Source organism: Gadus macrocephalus, chromosome 3 (genome assembly GCF_031168955.1).
Source record: "Gadus macrocephalus chromosome 3, ASM3116895v1".
NCBI lineage: Eukaryota > Metazoa > Chordata > Actinopteri > Gadiformes > Gadidae > Gadus > Gadus macrocephalus.
The window spans coordinates 5,599,929-5,623,271 of NC_082384.1; the positions used below are offsets into that span (position 1 = coordinate 5,599,929).

A 23,343-nucleotide genomic window follows, 5' to 3' on the forward strand; every position below is an offset into this window, starting at 1 on the left:
GCATCGAGGCTCCTTTCCTAAGCATTTTTAGAATTCGAACCACCTTTCCTCCAAGTGCTTCCGGGTCATCTCGTTAGAAAAGGATATTTCCTATGCAAAAGAGAATTCGTAGAGGCATCTGGTGTGATCCAGATGCCTCGGAAACTTAAGAACGTATCAATCGTTTTGTGACAGAACTTTCACTTCAGTGTTTCTTTTTTGCAAATACCGGTTGGCTATAAGGCAAGGCAACTTTATTTATAGCACTTTTCATACACAAGGCAGACTCAAAGTGCTTCACATATAAACATTGTCATGCAATAAAATAAAATAATAGATAAGTAAAAGAAAACATATGCAAAGAAATGAGTAAATAGAAAGTGCAATGTATTTAAGATCAGATCAACAGTCTCTCTGGTACCCACGTCGGGACTCCAACCCGACCTAAAGGAATTTCGCTGGCGTGCATCTATGCTCTTTTCATTAGCACAGAGTCGGGATCGGTCGACGAGTCGTCACACTGCTGGTGAGACGTCTCCAAAAGCTCACTTTACGCGATGGATCGAGTGAAATAGGAGAAACACCTGTTAATCTGCCTACTGGATCGACACTCGACAACCAAAAACAGTGCGACAACAACCTTGAATTTGTTGAATTTGCTGTTTAATTTGGTTTGTGTGCGGTCGGAAGTCATTTCCGCGTTCCGTGATACGTTCAAGGGCCGTGATCGACAACGGGCAATGACCCCTTTATTGAGCCTGACTCGCATGAAATCAAACACAACAGAATGCATTGTTTCAATATGGCTGTTGCTGATCCCAAAGCTATTGATGTCATCAATGGGAAACTACTGACTGTTGCTGATGTAATTTCAAAGACTGTTATCAGCGCATACAGCCTGAGGTAGGGATGCAAATTATCGAGTAAATCATTAATCGATAGTTGTTTCATCTTATCGATCGATGAACGATTAATTGATAAGCGGCAATTCTTCTGAGAAGCTGAATTTCCTTCTGAATGTGACACATTTAGGTGGTAATTGTTGTTGTAATTGTAATTGTTGTAGTTGTACTTTAAAATACTTCCACATATTGTGCATTTGGCATCTTTGTCGTCATTAACCAACTTAAAGTGGCTCCATACAGCACTCCGTTTTGCCCTCTTCATCGTGTCAGTGTCCCGCTTTTCGTTTGTCTTGTCCTGCTTCGCTTGTGTTCCCGCTTGTGTTCCCGCGTGTGCGTCAAGTACGTCTGGCGTCAAGCGCGCCCTCACGTGGACGGTTGGGGAATTACGGGTTAAAAATGCGATTAATTGCAAGTAATTTATATTAATCGAGTAATCTCTTATCGACAATTAATCGATAATCGATTAATTGTTTGCATCCCTAGCCTGAGGGTAGCACACTCTAGAAATCTTACAAAGATGTCTGCAGCCAAGTTCAGCCTTCCCTCCCTGGAATGCTGTACAGACTTTCTTGGCGTCCAGCTGAGGAACGGAAATGACACCGCCAATTTTTCAAGTAAGGCAGCGTTGGCTGATGGAGTGATTCTTGCTATTGAGGCCCTGTTCCCCCAACACTGTGGCGAATGCGAGGCTGACTACGCCATCGCCTTCGACTCAGAGGAAAAACCAACTATTCTTTGTTTCTCCTGTTTCCGGGGTTCCCACAACTGTACCCAGATTCGTGAGAAACTAGATGTTCCCGACACCATAACAAACCTCCCATCAGGGTTTGTCTGGCTGTGTCATGGGTGCAAGGCTAAAATAAACCCGGTAAAGCCACCCAAGCGAACCCGGACCGTCAGTGTGTCCAACAACGTTTCCAACAACGTATCCAACACCGCAAGTGCTGCTAACTCTCCAAAGCACAACACCCAGCCTTCGCCTCTCAACGAGGATGATCTTCAACAAAGACTGTCAAATATTGACAGAGGAGCTGAAGAACAAACAGAGCAGACAAAAGGCGACAGCACCAAAGTCTGCCCACGCTACAAAACTAGAAATTGTCCCCATGGCAAGGATGGGAAAGAGCTAGTTGCAGGAGTTTCCTGCCCATTACGACACCCAAAGCTGTGCCACAAATACAGTGGACACGGAACGAACTCAAGATTCGGATGAACAAAGGGAAAAAGGTGTGAGTTTTTCCATCCCAGGCTTTGCAGAAACTCCCTGCAAGACAAACACTGCCCAGTGGAAGATGGTACCTTCACGCATCTGAAAGGAACGGCTCGAGGTCCTGACAGGCCTAAAAGACCGAGCTCCAGAGAGACCCAACCCCCGTCGTACCCCAGCAGAGGTCGAAGCAACCCGGCTGAAAATAGAGCAGCTGGGGACAACAACGCCTGGCCGCGACCGAGAGCTGCAAGCAGGGCCGCTGAACTCGGACCCGAGGAGAACAGAACTGTAAGCTCCTCCAGCATTGACAACAATGCTAATTTTTTACAGATCATGGGACTGGTGACATCCATGCAAGAATACTTCAGGAAAGAGATTGCAGAACTCAAGAGCAGCCTCTCCAGACTATCGCCAGTCCCCGCAACGCTACCCAAGCCCCTCTTCAACCAGCATGTACTGAGATACCCTCAGAGCTACCCCCAAAGCTGCCCACAGCAATACTGCTAAATATTCAGTGTATGAACCCTAGTGCAAGCAGCAACACCAAATGGAAGCTTCCCTACCTCTACAACCTTCTCGATCAGGACATCAATTGTAGCTTCCCAATACTTGCACTCACTGAAACTTGGCTCAAGTCCTACATCACTGATGCCCAGATTCACCTACCAGGGTATGATATTATCAGAGGTGATCGTTCCTCCCGAAAAGGAGGTGGTGTCCTACTCATACATCTCTGATCAACTGGTCACCAGCAATATCGAAGTACACGGCGACAAAGTCTGCCAAGCAGTTGCCTGCTCTTGCGAAACCTCCAAGACGGCAATTATCCTCGTCTATCGCCCTCCAAGCGCACTACCCTGCAATAGGAATGCTCGATATAAACGATATACGATATAAACGACAAAAAATGGCCTACGATAGAGATCTTAGTTATATTGCTCTATCGCGATATTGCATGTTTGACGCGATCTATCCATGACCCGCGAAATATAAATTGCCACGAGCTGCAACCGTCTGCAACGCATCGTCCGCGACCCGCAAAATTTAAAAAGAGCCACGAGCTGCGACCAGCTGCATGCATCATCCGCGACCCGCGAATGAGCTGCAAGTAAATATGGCTGAAAGCAAAACGGAGGAGCTGGTGAAAAAGAAAGGTGCAACTTCCATCATTTGGAATCGTTTCGGATTTAAGCGGACCGACGAGCAGAAGCAAGCTATACTCTGTTGAGTGTGTGGGGCAACAATTCTGGCTAAGAGCGGTAACACGACTAACCTGTTTTACCACCTCAAAACAAAACATATCGTTGAATACCATGAGAGCCAGGCAATGCAGCCAACCCCAAGCTCAAGTCTGAAGAACGCAGGAAAGAAAAAACAGGAACCGATCCAGTCCTCCATCCAACAATCATTTTCAAAGGGAACACCTTACAATAGGAAGAGCCCGCGATGGATGGAAATTACAAGGGCCATAATTGTTTACTTGTGAAAGGACATGGTCCCCTTTCAAGCGGTAGAGAGGCGCGGCTTTAACGCCATGATCAGAGCTATTGATCCACGATACGAGGTGCCTAGCCGCAAATACTTTACAGAAACAGAGATGCCAAAATTGTATGCCGAGCTCCACGAAAAGGTTGAAAAAGAGCTGTGTGACTTGAAATGCCACTACAACAGACCTGTGGTCGAGCCGTACCATGGAGCCTTACCTCAGCCTGACCATTCACTATATAACGGACGATTGGAATCTTGGCAGCCGGTGTTTGCAGACGTCGTACTTCCCCTCTGAACATACTGCCGAGGAGATAGCACAAGGACTCAAGGGAGTGCTTGAGTCATGGGGTTTTAAAGAAGAACGCCAAGTGTGCATCACTACAGATAATGGATCGAAGGTGGTCAAGGCCGCGTCTCTGAATGATTGGAGCAGGCTGCAATGCTTCGGACACAGGTTGCACCTTGCCATCGGTAGGTTAAAACATTTTGTCCATAATATAATATTTTAACATGAGATAGCAAAATTTAAATGGACCCTTCTGATCCGATTATATTTCTAATCGGAATAGATCTATTCCTATCATGCAATCTTAATGTAGGCTACTGTAGGCCTATATATGGCATTTACAAAAGTGGTGAGCGTACGTTCTTATGTCTCTCGCGCTGTTATGTTTGTCTTGACTTATATGATATATGTAGGGGATAATGTTGTACAGAACGCCGGTCATTATCGGGAAAATAAGCACCGACAGGGCGAACCGGACCCCGACGCGCAGCGGAGGTGCGCTTCGCCCTGAAGGGTATTATTTTCGATAAAAACCGGCGACGTTCTATATATTATCCCGCTTATTACAAGGCTAATTGCCAAAACGAAAAAATATATTCACACGGTGTGTCTTTTTACAATTACCATTCGTAGTGATGATCAGCAGAGAAATAGTCCGCAAATAGCGCGTGTTCTCCACCGCAGCTAACATCATGAATAAAAAAAGAGCCGCAATTTTTCTCAAAAGTTATAGCTCTAATAGTAATGTTGCATTTGCGTTGAGAGATGTAGATTATGCCTCTGTTCAGTTGTATATAGCCAATGCTATTTTAATGTTGCATTTGTGCAAGTAATGTTCATTCAATCCTAATCGAGTGATCGTGCGCGCGCGTGTGTGTGTGTGTGTGTGTGTGTGTGTGTGTGTGTGTGTGTGTAGATTATAGATTAAATTAACTAATATCTTACAAATTTGTCAACAGAAAAAAGCGTGAAAGACCCCCCAATCGACCGCGTGGTAGCCTTGTGCAAGAAGATTGTGAGTTCCTTTTCACACTCTTGGAATAGAACAGACCTGCAAACTCCTCAGAGGAAAAAAGGTGACAGTGTCACGGGGGATTTTTTTTTTATTGTAATATACAAATAACACTAGTCTGAGCGTGACTTAACAAAACTCAGCATACTTTATCAAAAATCAATGTCAAAACATCCTTGAGGCTTATAAAAAATATTTTATTTACAACTGTCACAATTTTTTTATTATTATTATTTGTACTTATTATTGGAGAGACAAAAAACAATTATTATTCTGTGAAGTTGATGAATTGTCACTTTTAGGTTTTCTACCCAGTTACCAAAAAAAGAAACACTTGGAATATGCGCTGTGGCAAGCACATGGTTTGCATGTGTTACTTCGAAGGCAAAAAAAATCTAAAATACAAGAAAACACAAAAACCTACATTCAACCAGTGGGGTATGGCCCCTGACTCTCTGAGGAGGTAGGTACCCCCAGGTACCCCCTCCATGCCAGGGCGCCCTGAATTTATGTTTATTAACAGCTCCTCCACCGGGGTCAAGACAATTTGAGGGCCAGATCCAGTCTACCGACTGTCGGCCTTTTCACGATTGGCTTAAAAAAAATGCTTATTTAAATTTATACCAATACGATGGTGGGAAAAGCTTACCAGTTTGTATGTTTTTTATACTTCATTTTTATACTTCATCCGCTGACCGCTTGGAAGCCATCGGAGTACATATTTTTTTTAGAAGAAAGGGGTTATGTGGTAGGATCTTTAAGAATGCTTAACTGGGATATTTATATATTCATGGCTCAAATATTAACGATCATGCTTTTGACGTGTAACTAACGCATTTACGCGGTCAGCGATCCGCTGCCAGGCTTTGGTTCTCCGGGTTGCAGAGGCTTTAGCGTTCCCTTTTCTTGTGATAATGTCCTTCTCCTCGTCATAGCTCCCCAGGAGAACCTGAAGTTCCATTTCATTGAAATAAGCGGCCCGTTTCGCCATTTCGATCAGGGTTTCCATGATCCATACATCACGTCTTTTTAGGTTTGGCGGTGATGCGCACAACCCTGTGTTGTGCACTGTGGAACCGAAAACTCTGGGTTAGTCGGCACTGGTTAAATCAACCTAGAGTTCAGCGTTAACTCAGTGTTTGTTAAACCTCCGTTCGTGGAACACCCCTCTAGACGAGTGTTTCGCAAGCTCTCTTGCGTTGTTTGGCCGCATGCATGCGCGGTAGCCACGCAACCGCCTCATCCAATGGCGAGCTCAGTTGGCGCTGTGTGCTTCAAGATTCCGATTGGGAAATGTCAATTATAAGAAAGATTCTGAAGCAAGTGCTGAGATTCCGATTGGCCCAGAGAAATGTCAATTATAAGAATGATCCAATAATTGTTCGCAATTCTGGACCCCCCCCCCCCCCCCCAAAAAACAAAACTCTCCGGTTCTACACGATTCACGTGAATGACCGAATTGACCAAGAAAACGGCGATTGTCGCCGAAAAGCGACAAGTTTGCAGCTTTGATAGAAGAAAAGAGTTGAAGAAAGCCCAGGCAGAGCACAATCTTCCCTTACATCGACTCATCACAGAAACACCAACAAGGTGGGGTTCACGCCAGATGATGATCCAGAGGGTGCTTGAACAAGAGAAGGCCCTATCACAGGTACTGAGGGCAAACAGGAAAACCAGGCACCTGGTACCCACTTGGCAAGATACAGATGTCTTGGAATCTGTGAGCGGCCCACTGCTGCAATTCACAGACGCGCTGTCTGGGGAACAGTATTCAGTCAGTCAGTGTGTCCTAAATCAAACCTGTTCTCCATCTTTTTAATAACACTGTTCTTGCTGCAGCTGAAGATGACACTGAGCTGACCAAGGACATTAAAAAAGTCATCCTGTACCTAAACGAGAAGTACTCGGACCCAGAAACGGTTGACCTTCTGGATATGGCCTCCTTGGTCGACCCACGGTTCAAAGATACATATATAGCTGATGCCCGCCAGGAGTTCATGAAGACCAGAGCGGTGGCAGAAATTCAGTCACTGTTGGAGGTGCAAGCTCCAATGGTCACAGAGCCACACACAAACACAGAAGTTGCAGCTGACGGTGCTGAAGCTGCTGATGTACCTGTTGAGAGGCAAGCCAAGAGGGTGAAACTGAGCCTGGGAAGCTTTTTCAAAAAGGCCTCCGATGGCACAGCCGCTCTCGCTGACAGAAAGGCCATCGAAGTGGAGCTAAAAAGTTACCTGCAGACAATGCAGGTTGATGGAGAGACTAACCCACTGGACTGGTGGCGGCTGTACCAAACTAATTTTCCAAGGTTGGCAAGACTAGCCCAGAAATATCTCTGTATCCCGGCCACAAGTGCTCCTTCTGAAAGGGCATTTAGCATTGGTGGTAACATAGTTACATGCCATCGGTCTCTGTTGAAGCCAGAGACTGTGGACAAGCTTGTGTTCCTGGCGAATAATCTTTAGACCTGTAACAACTAGGGATGGGCATTTGAAGAAATTTCCTTGATCGAGCACCGCTAGAGTTATCGATCAATTATCCATCAATCATTAACTTTTTTCTATAGGCTATATTGAAATTCCCGTTGGTAGAAAATACAAAATGCAGCACGTTTTATCAATGAAATCTTTATTCCAACAATAATGTATGGGCCAACATTAATACAATACAGTTAACTTGAAGACCTACAACTGTTTAACAGTTTTAAAATAATAAATACAGGCATTATAGGTTATAGGCCTATGCAGCGCTCGTAAAGTCCGAACAATGCGCCTACAGGCGCTCTTAAAGGTTTGGAAACTATTCAACAAGACTAAATCTGTAGCCTATTCCAATTACAATAAGTAGCCAACTTATCGGACAACAATAATCAAACAAAGGCAGTAGGCTAAAAGTGGGCATTAAACTGTATAACTGTTTTGAAAAAAAGGGGGGAAAAAGGCCGACATATAATGCCTATAGGCTGCAGCCGGCGCGCGGAAAAGGCTCGCAACAAAAAGATGAGCCAGTGTTTCCCGCAGGATTTTTTTCAGCAGCGGTGGTGTGGTCCCCGATCCCTCTAGGGGGGTCCGGGGGCATGCCCCCCCAGCCGGAATTTTTTTGTACCCTTTTACATTGGAACGCATGAATCTGGTGCACTTTGAGAGGAGAATATGCACTTAAATCCTATTCAAACAGTCCTGTGTATTACTGTAGATGGGATTATTGGTGTTGTAACTTTGCCTTTTGTGTCTTCATTTACAGATTTTTATATTTTTGTATAGTAATATTTAAACAAAAAATGCCACAACGTAATTTGCACAATTTATTTACAGATTTTTGCCTAATGCTTAAACACTAAACATGGTTGCTATGCCCAAAGCATAACTGTTTTTTACATAAGACACTTTGTTCAAAAATGAAATCTCCTGCAACAATGGGCAAAACACATCTTTTTAAATTATAAACCCAACTAAAATTTGAAAAGAACACAGACTCACACACATGAAAAATAAAAAATGAAGCTAATTGAATACCAATCAGTGTGAGCCTTAGCACTACAAATAGACCTCAGGTGAGCTCAGCTCCTTTGTGAGACAGTGAGAGTCAGGGGAAGAGGACAAGAGAGCGATGATAAGCTTGTTATTGCTTAAAACACTTCTTAGTCTTGGGAGTCAAAAAGTGATGAGAAAATTATAAAATAAATATAAGTTATACATAATAGAAACTATTCATGATCTTTTAAGAAGTCCTTAGGTTTTTTCCCTGCATTTATGCTAATGACCACATGCTTACAGGCGATTAGCATAAATCCCTAACTAAAATACGCGATGAAAACTGATTTTATATGGCAATAAAGAACAACATCGGATCTAACAGTATGGATTCATTTTTCAAAGTTCCCGAAAATATCTAGGCTATAAATTCCTGACTGGATATAAGCTCCTGTAAAGGCTATGAGTGATCCCAAAAAGAGCGACAACACGCACACACACACATAGGCCTACACACACACACAATACTAGAGGAAAAACGGCACGGAGGTTGCGGTTTATAGATACAATAAAATGATTGGGCTCAGAGGGTTTTTAACACTGGTGGTCATGTAGCGACACATTTTAGCAACTTACTTTCTCTCTCTCTCTGTCTGTCTCTCTCTCTCTCTGTCTGTCTCTCTCTTTCCTTCTTTCTTCGATCTTCCGCTTCACTCGCTACTGCTAGAATCAATGTAACTTTGCAACCGTGTAGGGTAGCCTACTGCAAACAACTGCCACACTCGCTGTGTATTTTTCTTCTTTGATGTTGGTCACGTGACGATGTGCCGCGTGCTGCGCAATTGACGTTACGCGCTGTACATTTTCTAAAAGGAGCTACGTATAAAAAAAATAATAATAATTAGGAGAAGGATTTTTATTGCAGTGGCGGAGAAAATTCAGCAGCGGAATTTTGCACTTTTTTGCACTTTTTATGGCACTACTGTTAAGAAACTTTTATACTTGAAGGTAAACATGTTCTTTAGTTGACATATATGTGCCTTATACTGGAAGTGTATTCTTTATTCCAAAAATGTATTGCACTAATTTCATGTTCATTTCAAAATTGTATGTGTGCACAATAAATGTTCTCAAAACGACATACTAAGTTTCTTTCTTCTTTTGTTTTATACATTTAGCAGTTTGGCTTTCCTTAGAGTCTATGTAACCTGTTCTGAAATGGTTCTATTATGATTTACAGTATATATCGTGATATATATCGTTATCGCAATAGCTGCAATGTATATCGCAATATGTATTTCATATCGCCCATCCCTACCCTGCAACACTAAAGACCTCTTCAAATTCGTCAAAGACTACGCAGCAGCAGTGGAGGATGGATATGATGTCATGTTGATGGGTGATTTCAACCTGCCCAACATCGACTGGTCGAAGTCAATGATAAAAAGTGTCTCCCCGCAAGCAACCATAGATGCAGCAGAAGAGCTTCTTGACCTTATGGACTCCCACTTCATGGACCAGCCCGTGATTGAAGACACAAGGTCGACAAACATCCTTGACCTCTTCATCACCAACAACGAAACGATCTTGACACCCCACTCTCAGATCATAGGATAGTGAAGATTTCCCTCACAGCTGACCCAGCCTACCAGCCTATCCTCACCACCAAAGAGTTCAGATCTCTTAACCTGGAGAAAGCAGACTGGGAAGCGATTAACCAGAACCTTTCGGACATGGACTGGGTGTCCCTAAAAGCATCCTGCCACGACGAAAACGACTTCCCAGAACTCTTTCGGCTAACGCTTTTCCAAGTATGTCTCCAACATACTACCGGATCGCGTTCCTGCCGCAACATCAGCAGAAAGAAGAGAAAACTCAACTGACAACTGTACAGAGCCAGCCTCACTGCCCCAGAGTCGAGGAGAATCTCAAGACTGAGCTAGCTCTGCTCCATATCCAGATGCGGGACACAATCCACGGAGAGCTAGAGCTCAAGGAACAAGAAGCTGTAAAGAAAGTGAAGAAAAATCCCAAATATTTTTACACTTATGCAAAGCAGTTTCTCAAGCGTAGCACTGACATCAAGCTACTCAAAGACAAGGACAACAAGCCGGTACAAGACAAGAAGGGCATAGCTGACTTGCTGCAGGAGCAGTACATGTCAGTGTTCAGCGACCCCAACAACCCAGCTAAGGAGGACCCAAGCTTGAGCCCCGCAACTGCAGCCCTGTCCGACGATGACATGACCTTCACCAAAGAAGATGTCATCGAAGCTATTGATGAGGTCAACCCGAATGCCGCCAGCGGCCCAGATGAAATTCCTATTAGGGTACTCAAGGAATGTAAGCTGACTGTGGCAGAACCTATCTACCTCATCTGGGAATTTACCAAGAGTCAAGTCCCCAGTTAAGGCAGAACCTATCTGCCTTATCTGCTCATTTACCAAGAGTCAAGTCCCCAGTTACTACAAGGAGTCCATAGTAACCCCGATACACAAAAAGGGCAGCAAGTTCCTGGCTCAGAACTACCGCCCAGTGTCCCTAACCTCCCACATTGTGAAACTGTTTGAACAAATTCTCCGGAAGCAGCTAGTCAACTACCTGGAGAGAAACAACCTTGTTTCAAAGACACAGCACGGTTTTCGCAAGGGACACAGCTAGGGATGTCCCGATCCGATATTTGGATCGGATCGGCCGCCGATATTAGCAAAAAAATGCATATCGGATCGGCCTGCACGGGAAAATCCCGATCCGGACTCCCGATCCAGTTTGTTTTCAAAACTCCGGTCCGTGTTTTCGAGCGCACCAATGTAGGAAATCCATTCCAGTTTTTTTCAGCTTTTCCCCCCAAATCCGGTCCGCGTTGTTCAGCACACCTAGCGCACACCGAGTGTTGGCTTTTTAAGCCTTGGTTTACACTCTTGTTGTTCAAGAGCAGAGCACTGATGGCAATTCAGTGTGTGTGTGGTAATTTGACTATTTTCTAATCAGGTTTTGTGTGTGTTGCTTTTATATATAATGTTATATTGTTTAAAATATTGTTTACACTCTTGTTGTTCAAGAACAGAGCACTGATGCCAATTCAGTGTGTGTGTGTGTGGTAATTTGACTATTTATTATTTTGTCTATTTTGTGTTTATTTAACCCTGAATAAACAGGTCAGCTTCTCATTACCATCTATTGTGGATTATTCAAACTAACCTAATTAAGTTGGCTAGTTGTTCTTAAGAGTAAAACCCTTTTCAACATGAGTAGTACTACAAAATAAGTAAATATCTTTAATCTTTAATACATGCTTGGATCGGCCGGTATCGGCCTATGCTAAAAGCTACAATATCGGTATCGGATCGGAAGTGCAAAAAGCTGGATCGGGACATCCCTAGACACAGCTGCCTCTCAGAACTTCTCGAACACCTGGATGACATCCTGACGGGCCTCCAAGATGAGAAAGACACCGACGTGATCCATCTAGACTTCGCCAAAGCGTTTGATAAGGTGGACCACCCACTGCTCATCAAGAAGCTGGAAAGATATGGGATCCACCCAAAAATGATTGCCTGGATATCATCGTTCCTCTCAGACAGAACACAATCAGTTGTCGTGAATGGTATCCACTCCTTTATAGCGGCGATTATCAGTGGTGTTCCCCAGGGTACAGTCCTTGGCCCCATCCTATTCATATTGTTTATCAACGATATTGGAGATTGTGTCAACCACTCCACAGTCAGATGCTTTGCTGACGACACCAGGCTATCATCTAAAATTGACACATCTCATGACTGCTCAAAGTTGCAAGAAGACCTCTACGCTGTAATAAAGTGGTCAGAGCGGAACAACATGCAGCTGCACGAGGACAAGTTCGAGTACCTCTACCACAGTTGCGACAGAAACAACGCCTTCAAAGAACTCCCCTTCTACAAGGAGCAGTTCTGGTACGACACATCAAGTGGCATCACACTCCGTCCATCTGACTCTGTCAAAGATCTGGGTGTAATCGTATCAGCTGATCTCAAGTGGGAAATACAGATCAATGCCATGATAAAGAAGGCTAAAAGAATGTCTGCCTGGGTGTTTAATGTATTCAAATGCAGAGATACAACCACAATGATGACACTCTACAAGAGCATGGTCAGGAGCGCAGTTGAGTACTGCTGCCCATTGTGGCACCCGGCAAAGGTTGGTCTCACCCAGAAGATCGAGGCCCTTCAACGAACCTTCACTGCTAGACTTGCACAATGCCAAGACATGAATTACTGGGAGAGACTCAAAAGCCTGAAACTCATGTCACTCAAAAGGCGAAGGGAGCGCTATGTCATCATGACTATGTGGAAGATTCTCAACGGACACCATCCTAACAACATGGGGATCGAGTTTCAAAGCTCTAAACGCAACGGGATCACCGCAAAGCTCCCAAAACTATTGAAGTCGGGCAAGGCGAAACACCAGACGATGTACAATACATCTTTCGCAGTACTCGGGCCCAAGCTGTGGAACCTCATCCCAGCCAATGTATCCTCGGTGAAGGACCTCGAAGTCTTCAAAATCGAGCTCAATAAGGACTTCCTCTCCAAAATGCCCGACAAGCCACCTGTCAAGGGCTACTCTTGCGAGAACAACTCTCTCCTGGAATGGTGCTCTAGTGGAGCACTGCTGAGTGGTCGGATATGCTGATGGCTCTGTTAAAGACAAAATCCTAAAAAAGAGAAAAGAAAGAAGAATTTGGTACCCACGTCGGGACTACAACCCGACCTAAAGAAGCTTGGTACTTTCTCTGCGACTCCAACCCGGATTCTAGTACTCTATTTAGGGCTGCAACAACGAATCGATAAAATCGATAAAAATCGATTACTAAATGCGTTGGCAACGAATTTGGTCGTCGATTCGTTGTGTCGCACGATTAATAAGTTACTCATAGGCGCAGCACTGTTTACAGCCAGCCGCCGACAGGTTGGTTCACGGTTCATGCACGCCCACAGCGAGCTTTAGTGTGAGCGACAACAGCTTGTATTTTGGTCATATCTTAAAACTGGACTGTAGGCCTACTAGGGGTGTAACGGTACACAACAGTCACGGTTCGGTACGTACCTCGGTTTTGAAGTCACGGTACGGTACAGGACGGTTCGGTTCATAGTTATGGTGAAAAAACGGATTGCTTGACAGAACGAACATAAGTTTAATTAGTAACGAATTAAACACAACAGTTTTAGCTGTCAGTATGAAACATACAAATAAAATGATGCAATTCTCCAATAACCCTAACATAAAATTAATGAAAAATCCAGTTTTAATGCTCAGTCTAGGCTCTTTAAGCTGGTATGTAAACAAAGAGTTTGTAACATATTCCTGCAGCTCTCTAAAGCTCTGAAGTTCTCATAAATATAATCAATCATTAAATAAAAGTGCAACTGCAGCCTTAACTTAAATTACAGCTTATGTATTTTATAATCTATTGGTGTTTTCATTGCCTCTCGTAGGTCAGAGGCAATGAAAACACCAATAGACCTGGTGATGGCATTTGCCCGTTCTGAATTCCCAGACAGGTGTAGGGGTTGATTAAATAGTGTAGGGAGCTGGGTTTGAACGATTTGAACAACTTTTTTTCATTTTGCAGCGGTGACAGTAACGCCTGGATGGTGCCGTCACGTTAAAATTGTACCGGGGGCGAAAATTTGTGCAAGTTCGATGTGTTTCCATTTGCATAGACGATCGCTGTTGAACAATGTCTGCACACAGCTTTCGACTTGTCCACTCGTCTTTCCCCATTGTGATAATTAACCTGGAATCCAAAGTTCTCCCACACTTGGGATTTAAATGACAGGGGGGCATCTTCAAGCTCCGGTTTTCTGTTGTCGCTCGCCATGCAGTTCGCTCTCAGTTCGCTAGTAGACATCAATCCACACACAGTCGCGATCGCGCTCTGCTACTGCTACTACGCGGAGTTCGCGCACGTGCGAGCCGAGCCTAATAAGGCTAAACGGTCCGGGGGGAACTCCGACTTCAAGTTTTAAGTTCCACACCGCAAAACAAGCCTTTACATTCGCCATATTAACCCATTTAAGCCGGGAAAGCATTGCCGCTGTTCTACCTTTAAAGCCGGGGGCGCTGTTGCGTCATTCTACCTTTAAGGACGGGAAAGCGTTTGCGTCGTTTTTCTGTATAAGGGGGGTTTTTGCCCAAAGTGTCGGCCTCTGGGCCACTGAAATGCATCATAATAGACACATATAGGTGTCAACTTGTTCCTCGTGAGTTTAGTTCAGAAATTTCTTCAAGCAAGTATGGCGGAATTTGAGACTGAAGACTTTTCTGACGGTAGCGATTTCGAGGAGTTTCTCGGCTTCGAAGATGTTGATGAGGCCGAGTACTTTGATGACGAATACGAACCGATTGACCGGGAATTATGGTTAAGGCACATGTTCGTGAATGACGACGAGGAAGAAGAAGTATGGAATGGGGCTATGGGAATGGGGCTGCTTGTGTTGCCGGTGCGAAGAGATTACTGGCGACAGAGTAAGAATCTCTTTCGGACGCAATTCGCCAGAAATATGTCCCGGGACAGATTTGCGGCCATCTGGAGGCAAGGACAATAGTAATACTTATTGATTGTGATGATGCTGTAATAAGAAATTACGACAGTTTATATGTAAGAGATGTATTACTGTCCCGGAGATGCGCAAAGCACCCGGGTGCGTAAGACCAGATAAGCTTCTCTGGAATGTCACTTATACTTATCAATAGTAATACTTATTGATTGTGATGATGCTGTAATAAGAAATTACGACAGTTTATATGTAAGAGATGTATTACTGTCCCGGAGATGCGTAAAGCACCCGTAAAACCAGATAAGCTTCTCTGGAATGTCACTTATACTTATCAATAGTAATACTTATTGATTGTGATGATGCTGTAATAAGAAATTACGACAGTTAATATGTAAGAGATGTATTACTGTCCCGGAGATGCGTAAAGCACCCGTAAAACCAGATAAGCTTCTCTGGAATGTCACACCTAAGTGCGATCTCCAGACTAGCAATACATCTCTTCCAAAGAATAGAGCTTCTTTGGAATTTCACACCTAACTGCGATCTCCAGAACAATAATGCCTAGGCTACTATACATTCCCAAATTATAGCCTGTATCTTTTAATTACGCTACTTCTTAGGATGGAATGCAATTGTATTTGTATTATGCATAATACTTTTATTCAGTAGTCATCACATACAAGTGCATGTAATTTAAAACGCAGACTGTTTACAGTTTTAGTCCCAGTCTGTTCCCCTTCCCATGTTTGTTATTATATACTTTATTACTTTCTTATATACTTATTTCACTTTATTATACTTTATTTTTTTTACTGTTTTGTGCTGTTCCTGCACTTTTACATATTTTTTTACTTTTTTATTTACTTTTCTACCTGTATGTAAATATTGTAAATATTTGTAAATAAAAACTCAAATTTCCCATGTAAGCCACAGGTGTCAGCTCTCAAATACTTTTTGAATTGTGTTCCTATCTGTTACAGGGGCTGAGAAATCAGTAATTTAGTAGGCGTTGACACAATTGCTGAATTTCTAGAAAAACTTCAGGTTTTGGGGGCTTTTCTGAAATCGCCTATAGGTTTTACAGGCATTTTTTCCAGGCGCTTTAGGCCTAAATGGGTTAACGCTATGTACGCCACATTTACGGACCGCGGTACACCTCTGTAACCGCACCGAAGTGCCTGTACCGTGACGGTTCGGTTCAAATACGTGTACCGTTACACCCCTAAGGCCTACATAAAAGTGTTGGACCTTCACTGTCTTTGGGTTAAAAAAACTCCTTCAACTCAGTATCCGTCTAGTCCAACCGAAAACTCTGTCAGCTGCTGCTGCTGTAGACGTTGTGCAGACGGGCTCGGAGTTGGCACCGCGTGCATCAACAGTCATTCAAAGCAGCGGTAGTAATCACGCAACCGGACGGTGTAGAAAGTCCCGTCAGTTAAAAATAGTAATGCCGTTTTTAAATCCATGTTAAAATCGGCAGGATATAGCTAGTTAGCTTAAAAACTAACCAATGGTCACAAACAATGTCAAACGTGATGGGTTCAGGTCGGCTCAGTAATATGATTGATGCGTTCAAATGCAACAGAAAAATAATAATAATAATAATTGAGATTTTGGTGAAAACTTGTTTTCCCAGTAATATAAAATAGATAGTAAAGATAGAATTATGACCTGTTTAATGTCCTATCTTGAACTATCATCTTATCAGCAATTAAAGCAATATTACAAGTTCTATTTCAAGGAGTCTCGAAAATGGTATCAATAGGTTTGACCGGTTAACCATGGACATCCCTTATATACATATAAAAGTATACCATACATTGTATGTTTTTTTTTGTGTTATCCCAGTTATGTTTTTTTTATTTTTTTATTATTTAATATTACTTTTAATAGTTCCGGGATGTTGGAGCAATAACCTGGTGTTTTTACACTTCAGTCTGCACTGTGAATTTGAAGTAATGTTCAGTTTTTGAATAAAGATGCGACAATTCCAAATGTTTCTTTTTTTTATCCGATTCATCGATTAATCGAAAAAATAATCGACAGATTAATCGATTATTAAAATAATCGTTAGTTGCAGCCCTAACTCTATTCTAGGACTCTAACCTAGATTCGAGGACCCTAACCCAGGCACACGTCGGGACTCTAACCACGAACCAAAGGCCTTATTCTGGGACTCCAACCCAGTAGCGGTTCCTGGCCGAGCTCACCAGGGAGGCAAACATGAGCGCGCATTCATGAACGCGTGCAGTGCACCCGCACATGCATGTCTTTCGCGTAGGCCTACACAACTTTTAAAAAAAAACATACTCGCGTGACGCGTCGCTTGGTGGCGAGAGCATAATAACTAAAATAAACTAGACACTTAACAGTGTATCAGCAGAGTGCAATGCTTCTAAACTTTTAATCAAACGTGCAGACAAAGTTCAACTTCATAAAGTTAAGTTCATTCATGGGGCGTGCTGCTTAAATGTAATGCATTACAGCGTACAGCAGGGATGCCAGGGTTACGGCCCGACTGTATGTCACATCCGGCCCGCGGGTGATAAGGGGAGAATATATGTATTTATTTTTTTATATATTTTTTATTTTATTTTTTGGGACTCCGTCAGTTGGTCTGTTACTGCTGCTGGTCTGTTACGATTCAATAACTGTTCATCCCCCATTCTCCATTCCATTTCGAAACGTGTTTAGAAAACACGCTTGTTTCATTAAAATTAATTTGTTAATTAAGGCCGCCACCAGGGGGCGCCCACAACACTTTTGCCGCCCCCAACGCATTTGCCGCCCTAGGCGATCGCCTAGTTCACCTATGCAAGCCTTCAATAAATAAAATAAAAGTAATTAACAGTTTACACTTGTGTTATTTATAGGAAATGTGTTTTGTTGGCACCTAGTCTATTTTGTTGCATTTCTCATTTATAAATGTAGGATACTTGCATGGTTAGGAAAATGTTACGTTTTAGAGGGGAGCTGTCTCCTGCTTTAGGCTATGTAATTGTAGGCCTCATTGTGAGGCTATTTTGGGGCCTATCAATGTCTAGGCCTTCAAGCATAATTTGAAATAGCCTACCTATCCATGTGTTGAGTCAGTGTTTGGCCTTTTCAGGCCTTTTCAGTCCGAAAGTGTAATCCGGCCCCCTGAGTTCTCACTTGAAAAGAAATCTGGCCCCCTGACCAATTTCACCCTGGCATCCCTGGCGTACAGGGTCAACGACATGCAGGGCTCCAGAGTGCGCCTAATTTGGGCGCACATGCGCCTAGAATTCGGGGAAGTGCGACTGAAAATTGATCTGGTATAATTATTTTTATTTTTTTTACAGAGCAGTCTATTCATAATATTGTAATAACCACGGAAGAGGCAGTGAATGAAGTATTGATTAGACAGCGATTTATTAGACACCTAATAAACCGTTGGAACACGCAAGACCGGTAACAATAGAAACGCCGGTAAACAAACCCGCGAAGCCCAATCCAGGGGCCTGTACTACGAAGCTCGATTAGAGGGTTAGCGAGGTATGTTGAGCTGAAAGCCTGGGTTAGCTGTACCATGAAAGTCGATCTCTTTAAGCGTCGCTGTATCACCATGGTGACTTACGCTCGCAACCAAACCTGGTCGGCAGCAGCTTTTCAGCGAGTCTACCCGGAGATATTGGCGTGCGCAGCTTCCTAGCCTCTCCTCCGATAATGGCGTCACCATTTGTGGGTGTTCCCATGGACCTCGGCGCACTTATCAGGCGTCTCTCCGGAGACAGAGGGTTTTTCGGGACAGAACCGATCCCTTGGCATTGTCTGACGATATTCTTTATGAGAGATACAGATTTGGCCAGAACCGGTGCAGCTGCACCCCCCCCCACCCCCCCCCACCCCCCCCCACAACAACTCAGAGCAAGGCAGACACGGTCCACGATCTTCGGGAGAATAATATGGAGTTAGAATCATGCCAAAACCCCGCACACACGCAAAACATGTTTTGCTCTAGCATAACGATTCACACTCACACAAAATGTGTTTTACTCACGCACAATGATTCTAGGGATCGACCGATATATCGGTCGGCCGATATTATCGGCCGATATTCGCGGTTTTTACGTGTATCGGTATCGGCCGATACGCGGCTGATTTTCGCCGATTTTTTTTAATTTATTTTTTACTTGTTCTACCTCACCTGTTTTTAATATTTGTTAAATATTGTTCATCTACTTGTTCTTACTTGTTCTACTTCACCTGTTTTGACTATTTGTTAAATATTGTTTTTTATATTGAAGTTCAATAAATGTTCCTTTAAAAAAAATAAATAAATCGGCTCAAGAAAATCGGTATCGGTGTATCGGCTAAGGCTGATATATCGGTATCGTATCGGCCCTAAAAAAATCGGTATCAGTCGATCCCTAATTCACACACACGCTCAGTGTGGTTTGCAAATACAAAACATCATTCACAAACTAATGCATTTTGCTTCAGAAACAAATGCAGTATGTTTTACACAAAGTACAAAAAAAAATCCTTCAAGTACACAAAACAATTCTACAAGTACGGAACACTGAAAGCTGCGCGTGGATCGGAAGGCATTTGCGCACGGATCAGCAAGGCGGAAAATTAGTGCCAAAAGTCCCGTGACAAACAAATGACCTGAGATTCACACAACACAACAACAGGTTTCCGCACGGTGTCCGTGCGGTTTAGCACTTTTACCCCGCCATTCTAGGGCCAGTTAGTGGCCTTCTTGGCTTTCCATAGAATCCACACACGGTTGGCCGGCATCAAATAAAGATTTTGGGGAGAAAAAAAGATCGTCCTGGCGGCCTTAAACTGACTCAACAGCGCCACCTGCTGTTGTGTAGCCTTTCACTTGCACAACAATCTTTCTTTTGGCACAAAGATGACATTATCGCCCTCTCAGTTGTGGAGATATACACTATTTACTTTGGGTAAGTTCTTTTCTGAAAAAAACTTTTCCCCCGATATCGAAAATGGTATAGAATATATATATTATTTATTTTTTTTCCCAGGTATAGTGTCGAAGTTAGGAAATCCAGTATCGTGACTGACAACACTGCTAGAAACGCGATTGTGATTATTCAGTTAGAGCTACAAGAAACGTGAAAGTTAAAAAATACATATCTTTGCTACTACCTCTGACATTTAGTTATGTACATTTGCATTATTTATTGCATTATTTTTTCGATTTGGCAAGTAGCCATTACTAATAATACCAATACTCTTTGGCTGGGATGATGAGGCATCAGACAATCAAGTAATTTTAGCCTGAATACATAGGTAAGAACTAGAAGCACCAGAGCAGGTTGCTAGTACCATGGAGAGTATCAGAACGATAACCTGTTGAACTAAATGGATGTGGTAGGCTACACCACGGGATGCATCTGCAGACCACTGCCTCATAAATAAAGGAAAGACGCGATATTTATTGCTTAAAGGGGTAGTTCGGAATTTTGGACATAGGGCCTGATTCCCAAGTGAGCATTGGTATTCTATATCACTGGAGACAGTTTAACACATTTCATACAGTCCTTCTAGTTGCAGAGTTCGCTCGTGCTAGGCTAGCGCAAGTCAACGGGCAATGCTAGCCTGCTATTAAAAACAGTCTTACCCACTCCACAGTACACCCGAGGTAAATCAATTATAACGACAGACTATAAATCGAAATGTCTGTTTATAGAATAATGTTAGAAATAAAACCAACCTTGCATTGCATTGCATTTTGAGGGAATTGCGGGGTCTCAGCAGCAGTGTTTATATTCCTGTACGTAGGCTACGGCAGCGGCGGACTGATACCTAGGTTACCTGCCGCTGTCATTGCTACAAACGCAGAGTACAGTGAACGAAGGAATTCTATAAGCGTATTCAATTAACAAGATATGCCCACGTTTGGAGGAGTTAGCGATGCATCTGCTTTTGAAGACGATTATGAGGAATTTGTTGTATCCAACGAACCGTACACGTACGAGCCGGTGTTTTGATGTCCAAGCCAGCAGCAACAAGCCACAGTTGAGTCCTTTCTGGATCTCGCACTGGAAATTGGTGGAAACTTTGTGGTGTCCATCTGTACCGTTTATTTCTACAATTTCTAAAAGCACACTGAACCATCATGTTGCCTAGTCGTTCAATTGCGCTTCTGTCCCACGCTTCTCTGTTTACGTTCTTCTGTCGTGATTCGGTTACAAACCTAACCAGCGCATAGTAAAATTCCGCTTCTGCTGAGAGAGTAGTCCCTCGATGATTCATGCGATGCAAGGTTAGTTTTATTTCTAACATTATTCTATCAACACAGACATTTAAATCTATAGTCTGGCGTTATAATTGATTTACCTCGGGTGTACTGTGGAGTGGGTAAGACTGTTTTTAATAGCAGGCTAGCATTGCCCGTTGACTTGCGCTAGCCTAGCACGAGCGAACTCTGCAACTAGAAGGACTGTATGAAATGTGTTGAAAACTGTTTCCAGTGATATAGAATACCAATGCTCACTTGGGAATCAGGCCCTATGTCCAAAATTCCGAACTACCCCTTTAAGATTTGCTTGTGCTGTGGCAAGGTCTTTTGTGTTTTTTGCACTCAAGTGGTTGGCTGTTTTAACTTGCAATTGATAGTCGGTGGAGTCAGTCTCCTGTTGACACAAAGTGACTTGGTCATTCTTGCTTTGCTTGAATTCTGGAATAATTGTGGGGGGGGGAGTTCATGAGTTTTGGTCAGAATGCCTGATGTAGGCTAATTTTGATGGAATGCGTGTTGTGAATTGAGAACAGCCAGCTCCTGATGTGATACAGCGTTCAGCTGTGCAACAAATATTTTTTTCTTTTTCAATCTTGACGACTTTTGTAGTGCTGTGTGTAGCCACACCTTAGGCCCTTCTGAACTTAAACATGCAGTTAAATTCCTTTCCTAGCTCCTCTTGTTTATGTTGTTAGCCTAGCCATATCATGTCACGTTGTCAACATTGGATACATGGAGCAGAACATAGTGGGTCATATGTCCGATGCTTTTTGAAAACGTTTTCTTCATAAAACGTGCCTGACAGATTTTGTATAAATTTTATTCCTTAGTAATGAGCTACATGGTTATGCCGTCTTTCAGAACCTTTCAATCATTACCGGCACTAAAGAGAGAAAAAAAGAGTGCATCCTCATTGTACCCAGCACTTCCGAATGCGTCTCTGTCCCCAGTACATTTCAAACCAAACTGACGCCCATGAACCTGACCTGTACTTTCCCGATGGCCAAGTGCTTTTGAAACCTTAGTGTCAACCTCTGCACCAGAATAGGTCTGTTTAGTAATCAGGATTTGATGCCGCATTCCTACACTTCGAAAATGCAATTCAATGTGGAAGTAATCCAAGTATTCAGAATACCAAACTCAGTTTGAGTGATGAAACGGAATACGTTACATATTTTGGGCATGTATTCTGTAACTGGATACATTTTAGAAGTATCCTTACCAACACTGATCATCACAGTATACAAACTACAATAAAATAGACTACATCACAGCGTGAAAGTAACTAGTTGAACGGGTTATAGATATCAGATATCAAAGTTTGCATTTCTGAACAGATTCCAGAGAAGGGTCTCTGAATTGTCAATATAGTTCATCTCCAAATTAATACGTTACCTAGCTGCACCAGGTGTCGTTTCCTCGGTCGTATTTTGCTCCATGTTGTAGAAATGAACGTTAGTAGCAGCGGTGTAAAGCTCCTGAACTCGTTTGGTTGACAGACGTGTACACACAGCAGCGCGTCAAAACACGGACAACATGGAATTCTCCCGCCATGGACTCGGTGACGTGTTTCCGTAGTTCTTCTTCTTCTTCAGTTTCCGGCAGTTTGGACGCTATCCAGTGTATTACTGCCCTCCACAGGTCCGATGATTAACTACAGTTTTACACGTAGTCCTGTACCATGCAGGAACTGCAAAACTGCCCTAGAGATCAGTATATGGTTATCACAGTGCCCAAACAAGGAAAAAACTGAAAAAGCCTGACCTCCAAGTCCCAAGATGCACTACCAAATAGTGCATGTCTTTCTGTCCTATATTTTCTACACTCCAGAAAAACATGTTTTACTGTCTCAGAACTCCCACATTCACATAAACCAGACACATGTTTTCCTACAATTAATAAAAAGTGATTTAGCCCACAGTGACCCAGCATCAATCTACACAGTTTAACTGCGTCCCTACGGGACTGAAAAGTGCAGGTACATCTTTTTTTTACTTGAGATTGTAAAGAGAAATAGTGTCTACCCCTGCTTTCTTTTTCCCACCCTCTCTGCCATTCCTTCGTTAAGCCTTCTTTAATTATTTCTCTCAGTTCCACTCTCCCCCAGAATATATGAACATCTACCTCTCTACTCAAACTCTGTTTTGCAATCTGATCCACCTGCTCATTCCCCCCAACCCCAGCGTGTCCCGGAACCCAGCAAAAGGATATGTTAGATCT

The 23,343-nt window shown here is 43.1% G+C and overlaps 1 protein-coding gene across 2 annotated transcripts in view; it reads right to left on the reverse strand.

The window, feature by feature from the left end:
• Positions 1-22,687, reverse strand: part of dctd (dCMP deaminase) — a 32,029-nt gene extending 9,342 nt beyond the window's left edge. Inside the window, exon 1 of one of the 2 annotated variants that reach the window (XM_060046794.1) lies at positions 22,519-22,687. In XM_060046794.1, the coding sequence (XP_059902777.1) occupies positions 22,519-22,562 (44 nt within the window). In that variant the 5' untranslated portion in view covers positions 22,563-22,687. The remainder of the gene's footprint in view (positions 1-22,518) is intronic. The other variant, XM_060046795.1, reaches the window with a different exon arrangement.
• Between the last annotated feature and the right edge of the window lie 656 nt (positions 22,688-23,343).